Source organism: Rosa rugosa, chromosome 1 (assembly GCF_958449725.1).
Source record: "Rosa rugosa chromosome 1, drRosRugo1.1, whole genome shotgun sequence".
Lineage (NCBI taxonomy): Eukaryota > Viridiplantae > Streptophyta > Magnoliopsida > Rosales > Rosaceae > Rosa > Rosa rugosa.
The window spans coordinates 4,682,098-4,696,617 of record NC_084820.1 but is presented as its reverse complement, the minus strand read 5'-3'; the positions used below and the strand labels follow the sequence as shown (position 1 = coordinate 4,696,617).

General features: G+C 37.9%; 3 protein-coding genes across 5 annotated transcripts; all 3 read right to left on the bottom strand.

Moving 5' to 3' along the window:
• Positions 1 to 41: 41 nt before the first annotated feature.
• LOC133727026 (probable xyloglucan endotransglucosylase/hydrolase protein 26) lies at positions 42 to 1,755 on the bottom strand. Its single transcript, XM_062154654.1, has 4 exons — positions 1,519 to 1,755; positions 1,139 to 1,239; positions 769 to 962; positions 42 to 549 (listed from the first exon to the last, which is right to left on the bottom strand). Exons 1-4 carry the CDS (start codon positions 1,682 to 1,684, stop codon positions 141 to 143), a joined length of 870 nt encoding a protein of 289 aa, XP_062010638.1. The 5' UTR covers positions 1,685 to 1,755; the 3' UTR covers positions 42 to 140.
• Positions 1,756 to 4,021: 2,266 nt separating this feature from the next.
• On the bottom strand, positions 4,022 to 6,538 carry LOC133711749 (aldehyde oxidase GLOX1-like). The gene is made up of 3 exons (XM_062137845.1): positions 5,778 to 6,538; positions 5,440 to 5,606; positions 4,022 to 5,354 (listed from the first exon to the last, which is right to left on the bottom strand). Exons 1-3 carry the CDS (start codon positions 6,468 to 6,470, stop codon positions 4,175 to 4,177), a joined length of 2,040 nt encoding a protein of 679 aa, XP_061993829.1. The 5' UTR covers positions 6,471 to 6,538; the 3' UTR covers positions 4,022 to 4,174.
• A 5,729-nt stretch (positions 6,539 to 12,267) lies between these two features.
• LOC133727025 (protein SPEAR1) lies at positions 12,268 to 14,308 on the bottom strand. 3 transcript variants are annotated; one of them, XM_062154650.1, is made up of 5 exons: positions 13,794 to 14,308; positions 13,584 to 13,694; positions 13,046 to 13,122; positions 12,790 to 12,892; positions 12,268 to 12,595 (listed from the first exon to the last, which is right to left on the bottom strand). In XM_062154650.1, the coding sequence occupies exons 1-5, from the start codon at positions 14,001 to 14,003 to the stop codon at positions 12,479 to 12,481; spliced, it is 618 nt and encodes a 205-aa protein (XP_062010634.1). In that variant the 5' UTR covers positions 14,004 to 14,308; the 3' UTR covers positions 12,268 to 12,478. The 3 variants fall into 3 exon arrangements, with proteins under 3 accessions (XP_062010634.1, XP_062010635.1, XP_062010636.1); XM_062154651.1 differs by having other exon boundaries at positions 12,790 to 12,889; XM_062154652.1 differs by having other exon boundaries at positions 13,584 to 13,691.
• Between the last annotated feature and the right edge of the window lie 212 nt (positions 14,309 to 14,520).

The following is a 14,520-nucleotide window of genomic DNA, read 5'->3' as shown; positions in this document are numbered from 1 at the left end:
GAATGAAAAAATTGAAAGGTTGAAACTTGAAACATATGAAACCACAAGAACATTTATTTCTCAGTTGTGAACTGGCAGTTGAGAAAACTGTGCAGGATCTTTAGCTTTTGTTGAAATAGCATTCGATAGCTAGCTTGAGGTTAGAATTGTTGTTTGGAGCATTCAGTAGGCATCTTTCCATTGAATCGTTTAGTGTCTTTGCAGTAGTCGTAGATCATGTAGTTATCTCTGACCGACTTAAGCTGGCCCAATTTAGCACTGCTCAGCTGTTTGTGTATGGGGGATGTCCACCAGTTTGCAGGGGTAGTGGCGGCGCATTGAGTGGTGCTGCTTGGTCCATCCCACTTGCAGGCCCTTCCCCTGAAGTTGCGCAATCTAGCTATGAATGGGGCACTGGTCCAGTCGATTTTGACTAGTCCCCCTCTGGTTGCCCAGTTATCTGCGTTCCATAAGCTGGAGTAAACCCTCATTCCTTCCTTGCTGGGGTAAGCAATCCCCTCGTTTTCGTAGTTTCTGAAAACACGAATTGGCAGTCCATCGATGTACCACCTAAAATCGTACAAGTGAACATTAGGTTAAGAATCAGTTGGTGGTAGTGAGACCTTGAAATGAGTGGAAATATACTGTGAAATGAGATGGAATGGTTGTGGTAGTGAGACCATAGTGTTTTTATAGGTTGTGGTAGCAGCATGTAAGCATGTCTATGTGTCTCTAGTACAACAGTGAAAGATGATGTTTACTTAAAGAAGGTCCTCATAAGATTCTTACACAACTGTGGTTGGGTTCCAATGTATGGTGTAGTTGTGGAAATCAGCTGTTGGGTCAAACCAGAGGTAAAACTGCTGCTCTTTGCTTCCTTTTCCTTGTGTATAGATGTTTGTGTGGATAATGTAAGGCTGTCCAGAAACGTTCCCTAAGAATTCAAAATCTATCTCGTCATGTGTGCTTCCTGTAGATGATAGCTGTAAAAAGTATGGGAAATTAGCACGTCATTCTGTTGGTCCTAGGGGACTTAATTTGACTTGTAATCATCATTGAAGGAAAGGGAGTTTGCATCAATTTCTAAAGTATGTGCAAGTTAACGATGAATCTGAGACAGAAACAACACCAACTTTGCATCATGCTCAAGTTTACTTACGTAGAAAGCTGTTACTGTGCCTGCGGAATTATTAGGTACCAACTTAATGAGCATCTCAATGCTTCCGAATAGGAAAGCTCTCTTTGATTGAACAGCAGATCCTGCATAACAACATCCGTTAGTGTAGTCTGATTAGAGGCAAAGTCTGGCCTTTGCATGACCGTTTATATTTTCAATAGGCATTTAATTCGTGGGTTACAAATTTAGTGCATTACATGACGAATGCCATGTGTCATGGATGAACTAATTTCTAAACAATGTATTTACATGCAGCATCGAATCCCTGTTTAAATGCCTACACTTTGTTTGCTTTAGTCAGTAAAGTAATGCCTCTAAGCACCTGGAGCACACTGTAAATCAAAATAATAAGTAGTTCTAACCTGAAGTTTGATCGAGCACGAGTTGGACATCTTCGCCATTGCCTTGAATTGCAGCATGTTGCTGACCCCAGGTGATGTACATGCTCTTCGAAAACTTTGCATCAACTAAACTTTGATGAAAAGCAATGATGCATAAACCTATCAAGAAAGCTCGCAGAATCGCCATCTTACTCTGTGTTATTACTCAATCTATGTTGTTGACAATTTGAAACTTAGAATGGGGTGTCTTGTCTTAGATTCGTGATGCCCTTAAATAGCTTGACGCACCCTTCAAATATGCGCTCCTACGATATTGTCATAGTTTTTGACCTCCCCAATTTAATACATGTTTCGAAAGAGAGCAAGTACGTAGCTCCTTACAAATACTTGAAAGTTGAAACTTAAGAACTAATTGATTAATGAGTTGAACTCTGTTTAGTGGAGTGGTGTAACTATCATATGTTGCAAAAAAAACATAGAGAAATTAGGGAATGAGTATTTGTGTGATTGTAGCTTAGCTGGGACGCCAAGAAAGTAGCTAAGGAGAAAGTCGTGCTTAGGACTACTAATGTGACTACGTAAGTACTAAGTAGCCAACTAGGGCAGGACAGCTATGAACGATTCTTACTTTGCTTGGCAGGACGTGCAGCCCTTGAGAGTGAGGTAGATATTAATCCTACTATTTCTATGGGTTTAACTTCAAAGGTAGTCCCTATTGGCTAAAACAAAATCAAGAAGTCCTCATTAGTCCAACGGAGTCAGATCTATGCTACAATTAGTCGTGTTTGTGTGCATGAATAATGTTTAGCCATATATTTAGAGATGAAACGATTAGCTTTTCTTTCTAAAAGTCGGATACTCGTTTAATTATCTAAACTTTTTTTTTTTTTTTGAAAAGATTATCTATAAATTAAAATAGTTTTTAATATATGAAGGATATTACGATAAATAGCAAAATAATAAATAAAATTAAAAAAAAAAATAACCTTTGTTTTTTTTTTTTTTTTGAATCAATCCCAAAAAATAAAAACATGTTTGATAACTTCCCAACCCACTTTATATCCATAGAATCTTCCTCATCTCATCTCATTTTTACTTTTCTTTTTTATTTTTTTTCTCCAAAAATATAAATACAAATAAAAACTATTACACACATGCGATACATGTGTTGATAAAGAGTACTAGTATGACTGGAGTTGGGTCAGCAGCGGTGGCGAAAATGTCTGGCTGTGGCATACTAGCTTAGACAATCATCCTTGGCCTTCTAATGGGTCGTCCCTTTGTGGCTTCGGGTCGGAGGTGATGGCGATTTGGAGTATTTGTGGATTGTCGGTGTTGACATTAAGGTGGCAATGGAGTTGGGTTTAGTTTAGTCTCAGGTCTGATGGTCCAGCATTTCATTTTGGTCGGGTTCTAAGTCACAATGAGTGTCGACTTGGTCGATCAAAGGCAGGTCAGGAGGACTCTGGGTGGCGAGTTAGTGTTGACAAAGTTGTGAGTTAGGCATCCACTGCTCCTGCGCATGTTGTCTCTGCCTTTTAGTTGATGTGCGAGTCTTGAGTCTGTAGTTGAGTCGGGGTTTTTTTGACTCCATCAGTCAGTCATTACGGAGTTCTAGTGTGAAGTCCAGTGGTCATTTCTGTGTAAGAGATGTTGCCAAAACTCGTTGTAACCAGTTCATTATTAATGAAGTTTCTTCTTGATAAAAAAAAAAAGAGTACTAGTATGTATTATCACTCTCTTTATGCCTTTAAATACGTTTTTACGCTTAAATAATACATAAGATGTGAAATTTACTAGAAATTCGGCTAGGAAAAGCCGGGGATTATGTTCACCCCCTATCTTTTGAATCTGCCGTTGCATATTCATCTCCGGTTATTAACGGTTGGAAATTGCTTTAAGTACTCAATGATCGCTGAAACCTCTCACCTAACCGACATTATCGTTTTCCGTCAAGTTATAGGAAACATTTCACAAGCATATAAAAATGTTGAAGGGACTATACCAGTACCCTATAATGATGCCACTAATTAAGCAGAGTGAAATCCACACCCCAACTTTTTTTATATTATGGACGACAATGTAACTCCCCACTCCACCCTATTCCTGATGTCAGTGAGATTTGAACCCGTGACTTCCACACTGTTAAAACACTCCCTATTTTACAAAAAACAAAAATTAAGTTATTGAAAACAAAATTTAAGTTACTAAAAATAGGAATAAGGAGCATGGATTATAAAGGGAGTGTGAATTTCACTCATCCTAATTAAATATCTATTAATAATTATATCATTATTAATTTTTTTGGGTCATTTCTTCAAATACTCGGATGTGGACGTACGAAAGATTGAAAGCCACTAGCTCATTACATTTTTCTTTGAAGAAGACAACTTCACACAGGAATCAGAAAATACTACACAAATAGTTAGGAAAGTGGAAGTATATAAGCATTAACATTATATCGATCTTGGATGGACGTAGAGATCGAAATAGTATGAGCAATCATAGCTACGTGCATCGATCATAGTTGAAGAGAAAAATGTTATAACAAAAATGCATATATATATGCATACAAGGATTGAAGAAGACGATTAATAATTAAGAAAAATATTCCTCTTTTTAATTTTTCAGGGACCAAATATATCAGGCTTAGAGCCGTTTTTCATGTATCACAGTTTCACTGGTTAATCGTCACCCACACTCCCGTGCTCGGCACTCCGCGGTGAACCACATTCAGCAGGTAGGACCCTGGTGGCGCCACCGCTCCGGTTGGTGGGGCCAACGCCGTGACACGATATAAGCCAGCTCCCTCTGCCTTGAGCTCAGTGTTCGCCAAAACAACAAGCCTCTGGTTCATGGAGTAGCCATGTGTTGTGAAAGGAACAGCGTACACGGTGACCTTGATATCAGCCTTTGTAGGCTTATCTTGCTCGTTCAGCTTGAACTGGACGCCGAACGGTGCGCCGTACTTGAGCTTGTTGTCGGAGGCCTGGGCGTTGATTTCCGGCCTGTGGATGTCCAAAGCCTTATCCATGTAAGGTGGGGTGAAGGTCTCCACCCGTACCTCAGTTGGGTACTTGGCCTTGAAGTCGTAGCCCGGGTTAGTATTACTGCCTGCCACGAGGATTTTACCGTTAGGGAGCACTGCCGAGGTCGAGTGGTACATTCTTGCAATAGTTGTCGGTGCCATCTTGACGAACCGTTGTCCATTGGGCAATTTGGGGTTGTACATCACAGGGGTAAAGTTGGGTTCTTCAGCTTGCCACCAAGCTGAGGCACCAGCCATCGCACCGTTTATCATCAAGAGCTCACCTGTGGGAAGGTTTAGCATGTCTCCCATGACACGTCTTGAGGGCATGACCTCCTTTTCCCAGACCGGTTTAGGGTCGGTGATCCGGAGGCGTCCGCAGTCGTCCAAGGCAGGGACGAAGACTGGTGGTTTCTGTGCGGACATTTTGAAAGCGTCGGGTTTATTGCCACCGCAGACGAGGACGTCGACAGGGATGACCGGGGGGTTCTGCTCATTGAGCTCGATGGGGAGCAGTGCCGACATGCCGGAGGCCGGGTAGTTTCGGGATCCGCCGTCGAGTTTGGGGAACTCCTTGATGACTTTGTTAGTTTTGGGATCGAGGAGGACGGAGCGGTCGTTGGCAAAGATGAAGACGTTGCCATCGGTAGATTGGTGGACGAACGGGTAGAGATTGTTCTCGTCCATGTCGGTGGTCTCGTCAAGGAAAGGCAGGAAGATGGATTGCTTGTTTTCTTGTCCCTCTGGTGGCACGTACTCGATGCTGTATGCTTTCCGGCCACCAACCACAATCACCCTACCGTCTGCTAGCGTTATCTGAGTTGCATACCTAATAATAACAAGTTAATCAACAAATGCATTATAACAAAATGTCCCGTTGCTCTTTAGCATTGATATGATTTTGAAATATATACCATCTATTTTCTGCAAATGCGTTTTGGTACTCTTTGAAGTCGCATTTGCCGTCGTTGCATGGGGTTATATATCTAGCGCTTCTATATCCGTTCACCCAACCACCGGTGCTGATGAGCCTACCATCGGGCAAAATCCCTCCCGATGAGCACCATGCATCAAACTGAACCTGTTTGCAGATCATCACGAGATTAGCTTTTTGTTGCATTAGAAAACATCGAGCTTTTGATGAATATATTAATTTGAAAAAGAAAAAAATCATTATATACAACGTTGAGATGCAAATAAATGTACGTGATCTAGTGCATGAAATTAATGTGAGATCAATCGATAAACCAACCTTGAGTGGTCTAACTGTGTTTTTGTCAAGATCATATTCAACTGCATGAGCAAAACAATCGTTTCCTGCATCGCCCTTATTATTTTTCCAGGGAAGGCATTCATTGTTGGGCAATTTGATGTTCGATATATGGAAATCCGAGGCATCGTACATTATGGCCTTGTTGTTGGGAAGCACATTTAGATGCATGGCAGACACACCGGCGTCATTGGAAACAAGTGCCCACGCCCCCGGGTTATTGCCAATAGGGAAGTTCGGCTGTGGTTGTGCGTTGGGAACAGTATTAACATCTTCGGCTTTAATGACCGCTGGATTGGGTATGCCCCCGACGTTGGGTTTACCCCCTGCGTCGGGTTGGGGTTTACCCCCGGCGATGGGTTGGGGTTCACCCCCGGCGATGGGTTGGGGTTCACCCCCGGCGATGGGTTGGGGTTCACCCCCGGCGATGGGTTTGGGTTTACCCCCGGCGTTGGGTTTCGGTTTATCGCCGGCTGCTTTGAAAGTGACGGGCTCGGGGTCAAAGAACTGAAATTGGCCCCCGTTGCTGGGGTCAAGATTAAAACCCAATCCGTGGTGTCCGTGGTGTGAAACTAACGGATTGGGGATAAAAGGAAGCCCTCGCCATTGTGCATTGATGCCAAGGGCGAAGAGGAGAGGAAGGATGCAAAAAAGCTTGATGTGTAAGGCTGCCATTGAAGAGTTGAGTGTCTCCAATGGCTTATGTTTTATGAGCTCTTAGCTCTTTTGCAACCTGCTTTTCCTCCCCATCTCTCTTTATAATTTAAAGAAGCCTAAAGGTAGTTCGAAATTTGTTAAAAATAGATTGTGGCCTTGTTTGCAGGGAACCTAGTTTTGTGCTATTTTGGGGTGGGAATAAATTCACATGCATGCAGAGAACTAACCCCAAAGTAGCTGGTAACTAAAGAAAGTATACAATTCTTTACCAAAAATAACCCAAGAAATTAAAGAATATAATAACATCTGGTTGTCAATGTTCATTCATTTGGCATCTTTAAAAAAGAAAAAAAAAAAGCAAAAGAAAAGCCGAAAATTCTCTTTGCACCAGATCATTTCACGGAAGCAAATGGCTGTATTAATTTCTAGCAATGAAACTAATAGAAAAGAAAAGAAAAGGAAGAACGAAAATTAAGCTAAGACTAGACACTCAAAATGACTAATTCAGGAAAAAAAAAAAAAGAGACGGAAAAATTCTCATTCATAATGAAGAATATTTTGTTTTTCGATCATCTATGTTTATGATAATTGTGTAAAACCACTCATAAACACTAAGATGGCTGACGAAAAAATAGATGGTCCAGTAATTATTCATCATGTAGACCATGGCACATGAAGGATTCAATGAAGGCAATTGTTTGGCCCGTGTTTGTAGCCCCTCCTCTTATAAGCAAATAAGCAATTATTGACTATGGAAGGCAAATTGATAGTACAAATTTTTCTCATAAGACCAACTCTACATCGAATGTTGCTGTTCTTTGATTGCAACCAAGTAGATAACTTAATTTGTAAGTTGACCTGTTGGACAAGGTCGATCCCCGCACATATTCATCCTCTAGCCCTTTGATCCAAAGGTAGGGGGTAGCAACTATATTCTTTAAAAAATTACTCGAACAACTATTCGAACCAATCAATAATATAATGTAGCTGAGGTTTTGTTGTTTTATTTTATTCTATTTTAGTTTAAATAAAGTTTGGCATCCTCATCTTTGTGCTCAGACTAGCTAAGATTTTGTTAATTGGACAACACTGTGTATCTTTGTAATGTTAATACCTATATCAATCAGCATATACATGAATATAATTAACTTTCACAACAACAAAAAACCTTTTTATATTTTGTCATATATAATCTATGAGATAAATGCTCTTTCGTCTGCTTTGGCTGTGTGATACCCTGGCCTTTAGCCTATGCATGTACCAAAAGCTGACGAAGTCCAGTAAACCAATTACTTGCTGCAGAAGTCTTCACCCTCCCATGGAATTAATATGGTGGCAGTTTTTTTTCTTATTTGATATAATACATTTGTATTAAGCATAAAAGAATTTTTCAAGACAGCTCTTAGTTTCTTACTTAGTGTGCCGATGTCTTTACGTAGCTTTCTTTTGAGACAAATTAAGCTGTTAGCTGTTCACTTTCTGTTTTAGTTTGCTTTCATAAAGTGAAAATATGTCCAAACATCGGTAGAGCTGTTTGTTTATTTGAAATTTCTCCATCGTACAGAACCTGTTAAAATGATCATAATATATGTGCACGATCCAAAAGAAGAACAAGAAAGAATCAGCATTACAGTAAAAGTAATAAATAAATAGAGATACACCTACTAACTTATTAAGAAAGAACTGTGGCAACACATCAAACAAGAAAATCTCTGATTTGATGTTCATGACTTTAGAGAGTAGAACCCTCATATTCAAAAAGCCACACTAGCAAGAGCAAAGAACAAGACTCGATGAATAATTAAAATGATGAAGCTAGCCTTGTATTCAAATTTGATCTAACGTGCAATCTTGGATGAAGTTGTCCGATCTGCGTTTTGGAGTTCGTAGAGTGGAACACGAAACACTCTAGAAGCCACTTCATAACTAGCTTAATTAAGTATTGCTCAAGATTAAAGTACATTGTTGGATCGGGGAATGACCACCAGTTCCTTGGTCATGTCCAGGTGATCATTAACACTACTAGTTTACCAAGCTTGACCATATATGTATAAGATCATGAAAGAAGTTACTATAAGATCTTACCAGCTGGTACGTAATATATACATATAAACATTATAAATGGTCCCTGTGGTTTGGGGTCATATTATGTTTGCCCCCATGGTTTAAAAATATTTTATTTTGATCATGGAGTTTCATTAATCAACTAATTTTGGTCCAACTATAACATTCCGTCTAACACCATTAGTAAGGCTCTCACATGCGCGTCACATATCGGGTTCTTTTTGTCTTTTGCATTTAAACCTCAATTACCCACTCCTTGTTTACAACTCCCACGTGTCAATTCTCTATCTTCTTAAAACTGCTTTTAGGAATACCAAAATATCAATCAAATTCCACTGCGTATCTTCTTCGTCAGATGACCATCTCCTCTATGAAACTCGACAGAGCACCTCCTAACCTAGGTTAGAATATCCTAATCTTTCTTTGTGCTATTTTTCTTAGAAAGCGGTTAGCCAAAAAGTTATATTTTGAGATCTTGAATTCTAAGTTAGCTATCATTCTTTATACAAAGGCTATGTAGTAAATTTTAAGTGCATGATTTGTATAGTACTGTTGGGTGATTAGATGAAATAGCAAATACAATAATTAATGTTTGTCAGCAAAGGATGAACACGTTAGCCAAAGTTTGTTCAATGTTATATATTATTAAACAATAATGAACTTGTATGAACAAACCTGGGACGCATGTTGATATGATCGAGGAATGAAATCTTTGATGCAGATTCCAATTCATGAGGAGCCCTAATTTTTCAATTCTTGTTGGTGTTCTTGAGAGCGGTGCGAAAGATATGAGAGCAAAAGAGATGCAGTTAAAATGTGGAGTTGTAAACAAAGAGTGGGTAACTGAGATTTAAATGCAAAAAATAAAAATACCTTAGCATGTGATGCGCAAGTGAGAGCCTACTAACGGTATTAGACGGACTGTTAAAGTTAGACTAAGATTAGTTGATTAATGAAACCCCAGGACAAAAATTATATATTTTTAAACCACCAAGGCAAACATAGCCATGACCCCAAACCACAGGGATCATTTACAATATATATATATATATATATATATATATATATATATATATATATATATATGGATGATAGCGGCAATAAGTTGGTGGATTACATTAGAAATTAAATAAAGTGCCTGATAGGAGCATAATTATGTGATATTAATAGCGTTAATCTCTATACTTTCTTTGTTAGTTTAGTATATTTTCTAGTTATTTACGTTGTTTATTTGTTTTATAGGTATCTTGGAGTAAAGAAGGAGAAAAGAAGTAAAAGAGGGATTGAAAGGCAAAATCGGGAAATCTGCCTGTGCAGATCAGTTAACTTCGACAGAGCACTGAGACCAGCTCAGAACGATCCAGATGATGATCTTTATATTTATAGAAAGCCTCGGATGTCTAGTTTCCAGATCTTTTTACGGTTCGTCAATATCATTTTTCTAGAGGAAGTTATGACCGATTTAGTACAAGAAGGTCAGGCTGCGCGTGAATCTGAGGTTGGACGGGAATTTATGTTTCGAAGCCCAAATCACACCGAAAAGCCCGAGGACGAGTTTGTGCTTCATATATCAGCTCAATATAGACAAATGGCATGATGTGAATGGTTGGAATGAGTCATCAAGTTCAAGAGCCAATAGGAAAACTCCACCTAAGCACGCTAACCCTAATTCTTTTAAGTTTTGGATTTCCTACACAACAAGAAAGATGGAGGCAACCTCTAACCATATAAAAGGAGATGATTCTGCAGCAGCTCTCTCTCTCTCGCTCTCTCTGCCTCCCCTTCTTTAGTTTGTTTTGTTTCTTCCATGTTTAATTAGTTTTTATTAGTTAGGGGGCTGCTTGAAGCCCCTAGACATGAACTACAAGATGATTTGACTTTTGATTTTATTTTCTTTTAATTCAAGATGAGACTTTAGTTTACTGCTTTTCCATTGATGAATTCTTGCTTGTATGCTTTGAGTGCACGCTTAGTATGCATGTTAGGATTCTACCGCTTTGATTGTTTGATGCCTGGATCAATAGTTGGATTCCTCAAACCTTCTAGAGAAGCAATTGTTAGTTTTCACTATCAAGTAAACTAAGTCCTAGGTTTAGCAAGGCGCTAAGTTTATTGCGATGCCTAGTGATGTCTCAAACTCTTTTAGACCTTAATGATCTCTGCATGTTTAATCTAATAAGCGTACCTTTAGGTTGCATTGCTTGGGAATAGTCTAGGTGTAGAGCACTTCCTGCCTAGCGTACGAAGTAAGAAAGGGTTTATTTTGTGTGTGATTGTCCGGGGTGGATGCATCTTCCCTAACTATCTTCATCATATTGTTTTCAAACCATCTTAAAACCAGTTTTTGTTATTTTCAGCTTCTGTACTCTATATTTTCGTATTTGTTTAGAATAGTAAATCAATTCCGAATAATACCAAATTTTGTGTGCTAGACGCTCTGTGTGTCTAGTATATCTCTGTAAATTTTCGTAATTTTCTGAATAGTTTAGATTAAGTTTTTAATTAGGTTTTCGACTGCTGTTCGCTAGGGACAGTGGTCACTTTTGTGACATTGTTTTGAGTAGTTATAACCTTAGTCCTCTGCGGGAAAGACCCTTGTTTACCCTTGCTACAATTGACAATCTTAACGGTGCGTTTGGATGAGAAAATTATAAAATCCGTAGGAATTTATAAATGATGGAATCTCTAACTCCATCAATCAAAAATTCCATTCATTGCAATTTCTATTGTTTGGTTGCATCTATTTAGGATTTGAAATGTGTAATAAATTAAGAAAGTTTAAAACAAATAAAAAGATAAAATAGAAAAAAAATCTTGTTTTGGAAATAAAAATTGAATACTACAAAGGAATTCGTAAATGACATCTATTTTGGTGGAAATTGAAGTGAGGAATTTAAATAACGAATTTCTTCATTTTTTTCCACAGAGAAATTTAAAATTTCCAATCTGATAATGCCAAACGAGGGAATTGGCTTTTAGGAATTATGAAATCCTCTTTTTCAATTCAATTCCATCATTTAAGTGTGAATAAGGAAAATCAATAGCTTATAAATTTAGCTATCAGTGCCGTAATTAGGTTGCTGTACAAAGCGATGCAGTTTTAGAGTTCAGAATCAAAGAAATGCTTATATTGAAGACTATAGGAGCTTGAATTAAAGAATGTAATTTCAATATAAGCACGATATCGGTAGATGAGATATAAGACAAAGATTTCATCTAAAAAATTAGGAAAACAAAAAGAAAACCGAAGATAGGAACTATCATCTCTTGGAGCACATAGAAGGATATATACAGTATGTTTTAAGGACAATGCACATTCATCTTTATAGCTAGGGTTAAGAGTTATCAAAACACACACACACACATATTTTGTATATATTTGTTCAATCTCACATCTATATCAAGAATATTACTAGAATATTACTATGTAAGGAAAAGACGAATGATTCCATCCAATATGTTAAAGTTGTCTCTTACTTTTACCCAACAGAATATAAACTCCACTCAGTTAATGTTCAGGGACTATTCGAACATATGGACTTAAGAAATTAGAACAGAACCCCCTCCCCGAAGGATGTACTGTATATATAGGACTCGGAAAATAGAAACAATCCTATAGGTAGCTCAAATCAATATAAATTCACTAAGATTTAGTGAAAATTAATGCTAGCTCTTCGTGCAATATATCTTTATAGAAATAAGAACCTGGTATATATGGACTTTTGTCATTTCTTTGGCAAATAATGATTGATCAAAAAGAAAATTTCCATCACTGTCTTATGCAGAAAAAGTCAATCTCATCTTAGCCTTTACATTTTGCATTACATGAGCAGGTGAGCTCTTCCACATGAAAATGAAAATGAACTTGATGTTTTTGTTCCCTTGCTCAACTTCAAGCTAGCCCCATTTTCAGTTTGAATTTGCAGATCTTGAGTGGCAGGAAATGATTGAACTTACACTAATTAAAGTGAGAGTCTGAGTTCCAAATCTACTTCTTGAGAGTCACTTGATTCAGAATTCTGACTGCTTGAGCCCATTGAATTACTTCTATGTTTTTTGCTCTTCTTGTGATGAAACTCCTATATGTAAGCATGAACAACAAGAGAAAATTAGTTAGGTTACGTTCTCACAGGATTTGCTTCAATCACACACACATATACTGATATACTGATATATATAGAGGTATAGCAATGTAAATTGAATAGAAGATCATAGGTAATTTGCTTTATGTTTGATATGAAAGGCATATGCATGTATAGTAACAATCAAGTACCTCTAGTACTTCTGCAGGTGGATTTAGGAGGTGTCTAGTAGTGATGCCTGGTTGCACAAACTGTTGGGTCGGCTCTAACATGGCATTGCTGGGTTCCCATCTGCTGGTTTTAGCAAACTTTAGATCAGGTACGGTGATTTAGATGCACAGTTTTATCAGATTGAATAAATGATACTTGCTGGAAATTGAAGTTTCACAAACCTCCTAGATTGAGTGAAGCATGGGATCGGAGGTATATACGAGTAAAAATACAAACCTTGGTGTTGTACTGTTTCGTTGGGAAGGATCACCATATATGATGCTTGCTCTTTGATCATATTCACCGAGCCCCATCTAAATTAATACCACCATAGATAATAGATCAGTTAGAAACACCTCAAGATTGAACAAAAATTACTACTTGAGTGCCTCTCAATTTCTAGCTAGGGTTTGGAACCAATTAATGAATTACTACTGATATTTGTAAAGTAGCTCATGAATACCTCAAGATAAATCTCCTTATCTAAAAGATTATTTCCAATTATATACAGAACGGTTAGAACTATATATGTGAATTGAACGCATTGATGACTGATGAATGATGATCGGAAACAAATATGCAGAAAATAATAATTTAAAAAAATGGATAAGTTTGCAGATAGATATGCAAGGTGAGTCATGAACAACAAATTAGAGAAGAAATTGGAAATTAAGATAAAAAAAATTAAAAAAAAAACAAAAAAAAAGCCTACTTTCCATGTGTATATATGGAAGTAATTGATGAAAATTCAAAATTTGAATACACAGTTACATACCATGATGTTAGGGTGGAAGCCATAAGAGACTGAGGGAGATGAAGAAGACTGCGAAGAAGCGAAAGACGATGAATAAGCTGCTGCTTGCACTCTGTTATCCTCCACCTGCTGCTGCACGTACAATAATTCATCACCAAATTAAACACCTATATATTCTAGTCAAAGGAGAGAGAGATAGACAGATTGATAGATTGAGAGAAGTTAACATACGTTATTGATGAAATTATTAGTAGGGTAAGGATTGATGAATCCCATTTGGCCATGTAATCTGATCTTCTCTAATTGAGCAACTCCAAGCCCTCTCTGCGGTTGCTTCGGCTTGTCCGAATTACTCTTCTTCCCTTTCCTTGAAGAACTAGAAGACGATCCGCCTCCTCTTTCGTTTCCCATGTTTGGCTCCCCAAAATAACTGCTCCCCATCTTCTCCTTAATTAACCTTTCAGAAGTGAGAGAATACACACAGAGATCGACCCTGAGAAATATGAGATCGAGCTCTGAGAGTTTTTTTAGTATGAGCAAATCCCAAACTTTGTGCCAAATATTGCAGAGGTTAGCTGTGGTAGCAGAGAGATCGAAAGAGCTGAGAATTGAAATGAGCGATCTCCAAATGGGGTTTTTAAACCTGTTGGGGAAGCCCCAGTAATAATTGCATCGCTGGATCAGATTGTGTGTAGATTCTAATGTTTTATATGCTTAGATTTTATGCTCTTTTTCTCTTCCTTCTCTTTTGCCTTAATTTTAGAACTTCCATATTCAAATATTGCTTCATTATTTTAATAATGATGGTGATAATTGTTATAGATTATTCTACCATATAAACAATTTCATTTTCTCGCTTTAGATGTGGACTTTGGAGACTACCACTTGAAAGCGATTGTCTATGATTTGAAGTGTTAAAATATTTGGATTAATATAACAACAAACAAGAACTACCCCA

Excerpts from the sequence above, each read along its gene's own strand:
- LOC133727025 (XM_062154650.1), bottom strand. The coding sequence starts at position 14,003 with ATGGGGAGCAGTTATTTTGGGGAGCCAAACATGGGAAACGAAAGAGGA. Across the intron at positions 13,695-13,793 it reads CTAATAATTTCATCAATAAC|CAGCAGGTGGAGGATAACAG; the intron begins GTATGTTAACTT and ends TTGTACGTGCAG. Across the intron at positions 12,893-13,045 it reads CGAAACAGTACAACACCAAG|CAGATGGGAACCCAGCAATG; the intron begins GTTTGTATTTTT and ends TGCTAAAACCAG.
- LOC133727026 (XM_062154654.1), bottom strand. The coding sequence starts at position 1,684 with ATGGCGATTCTGCGAGCTTTCTTGATAGGTTTATGCATCATTGCTTTT. Across the intron at positions 1,240-1,518 it reads CGTGCTCGATCAAACTTCAG|GATCTGCTGTTCAATCAAAG; the intron begins GTTAGAACTACT and ends GTTGTTATGCAG. Across the intron at positions 963-1,138 it reads GCACAGTAACAGCTTTCTAC|CTATCATCTACAGGAAGCAC; the intron begins GTAAGTAAACTT and ends TACTTTTTACAG.
- LOC133711749 (XM_062137845.1), bottom strand. The coding sequence starts at position 6,470 with ATGGCAGCCTTACACATCAAGCTTTTTTGCATCCTTCCTCTCCTCTTC. Across the intron at positions 5,607-5,777 it reads ACACAGTTAGACCACTCAAG|GTTCAGTTTGATGCATGGTG; the intron begins GTTGGTTTATCG and ends ATCTGCAAACAG. Across the intron at positions 5,355-5,439 it reads GCATTTGCAGAAAATAGATG|GTATGCAACTCAGATAACGC; the intron begins GTATATATTTCA and ends TGTTATTATTAG.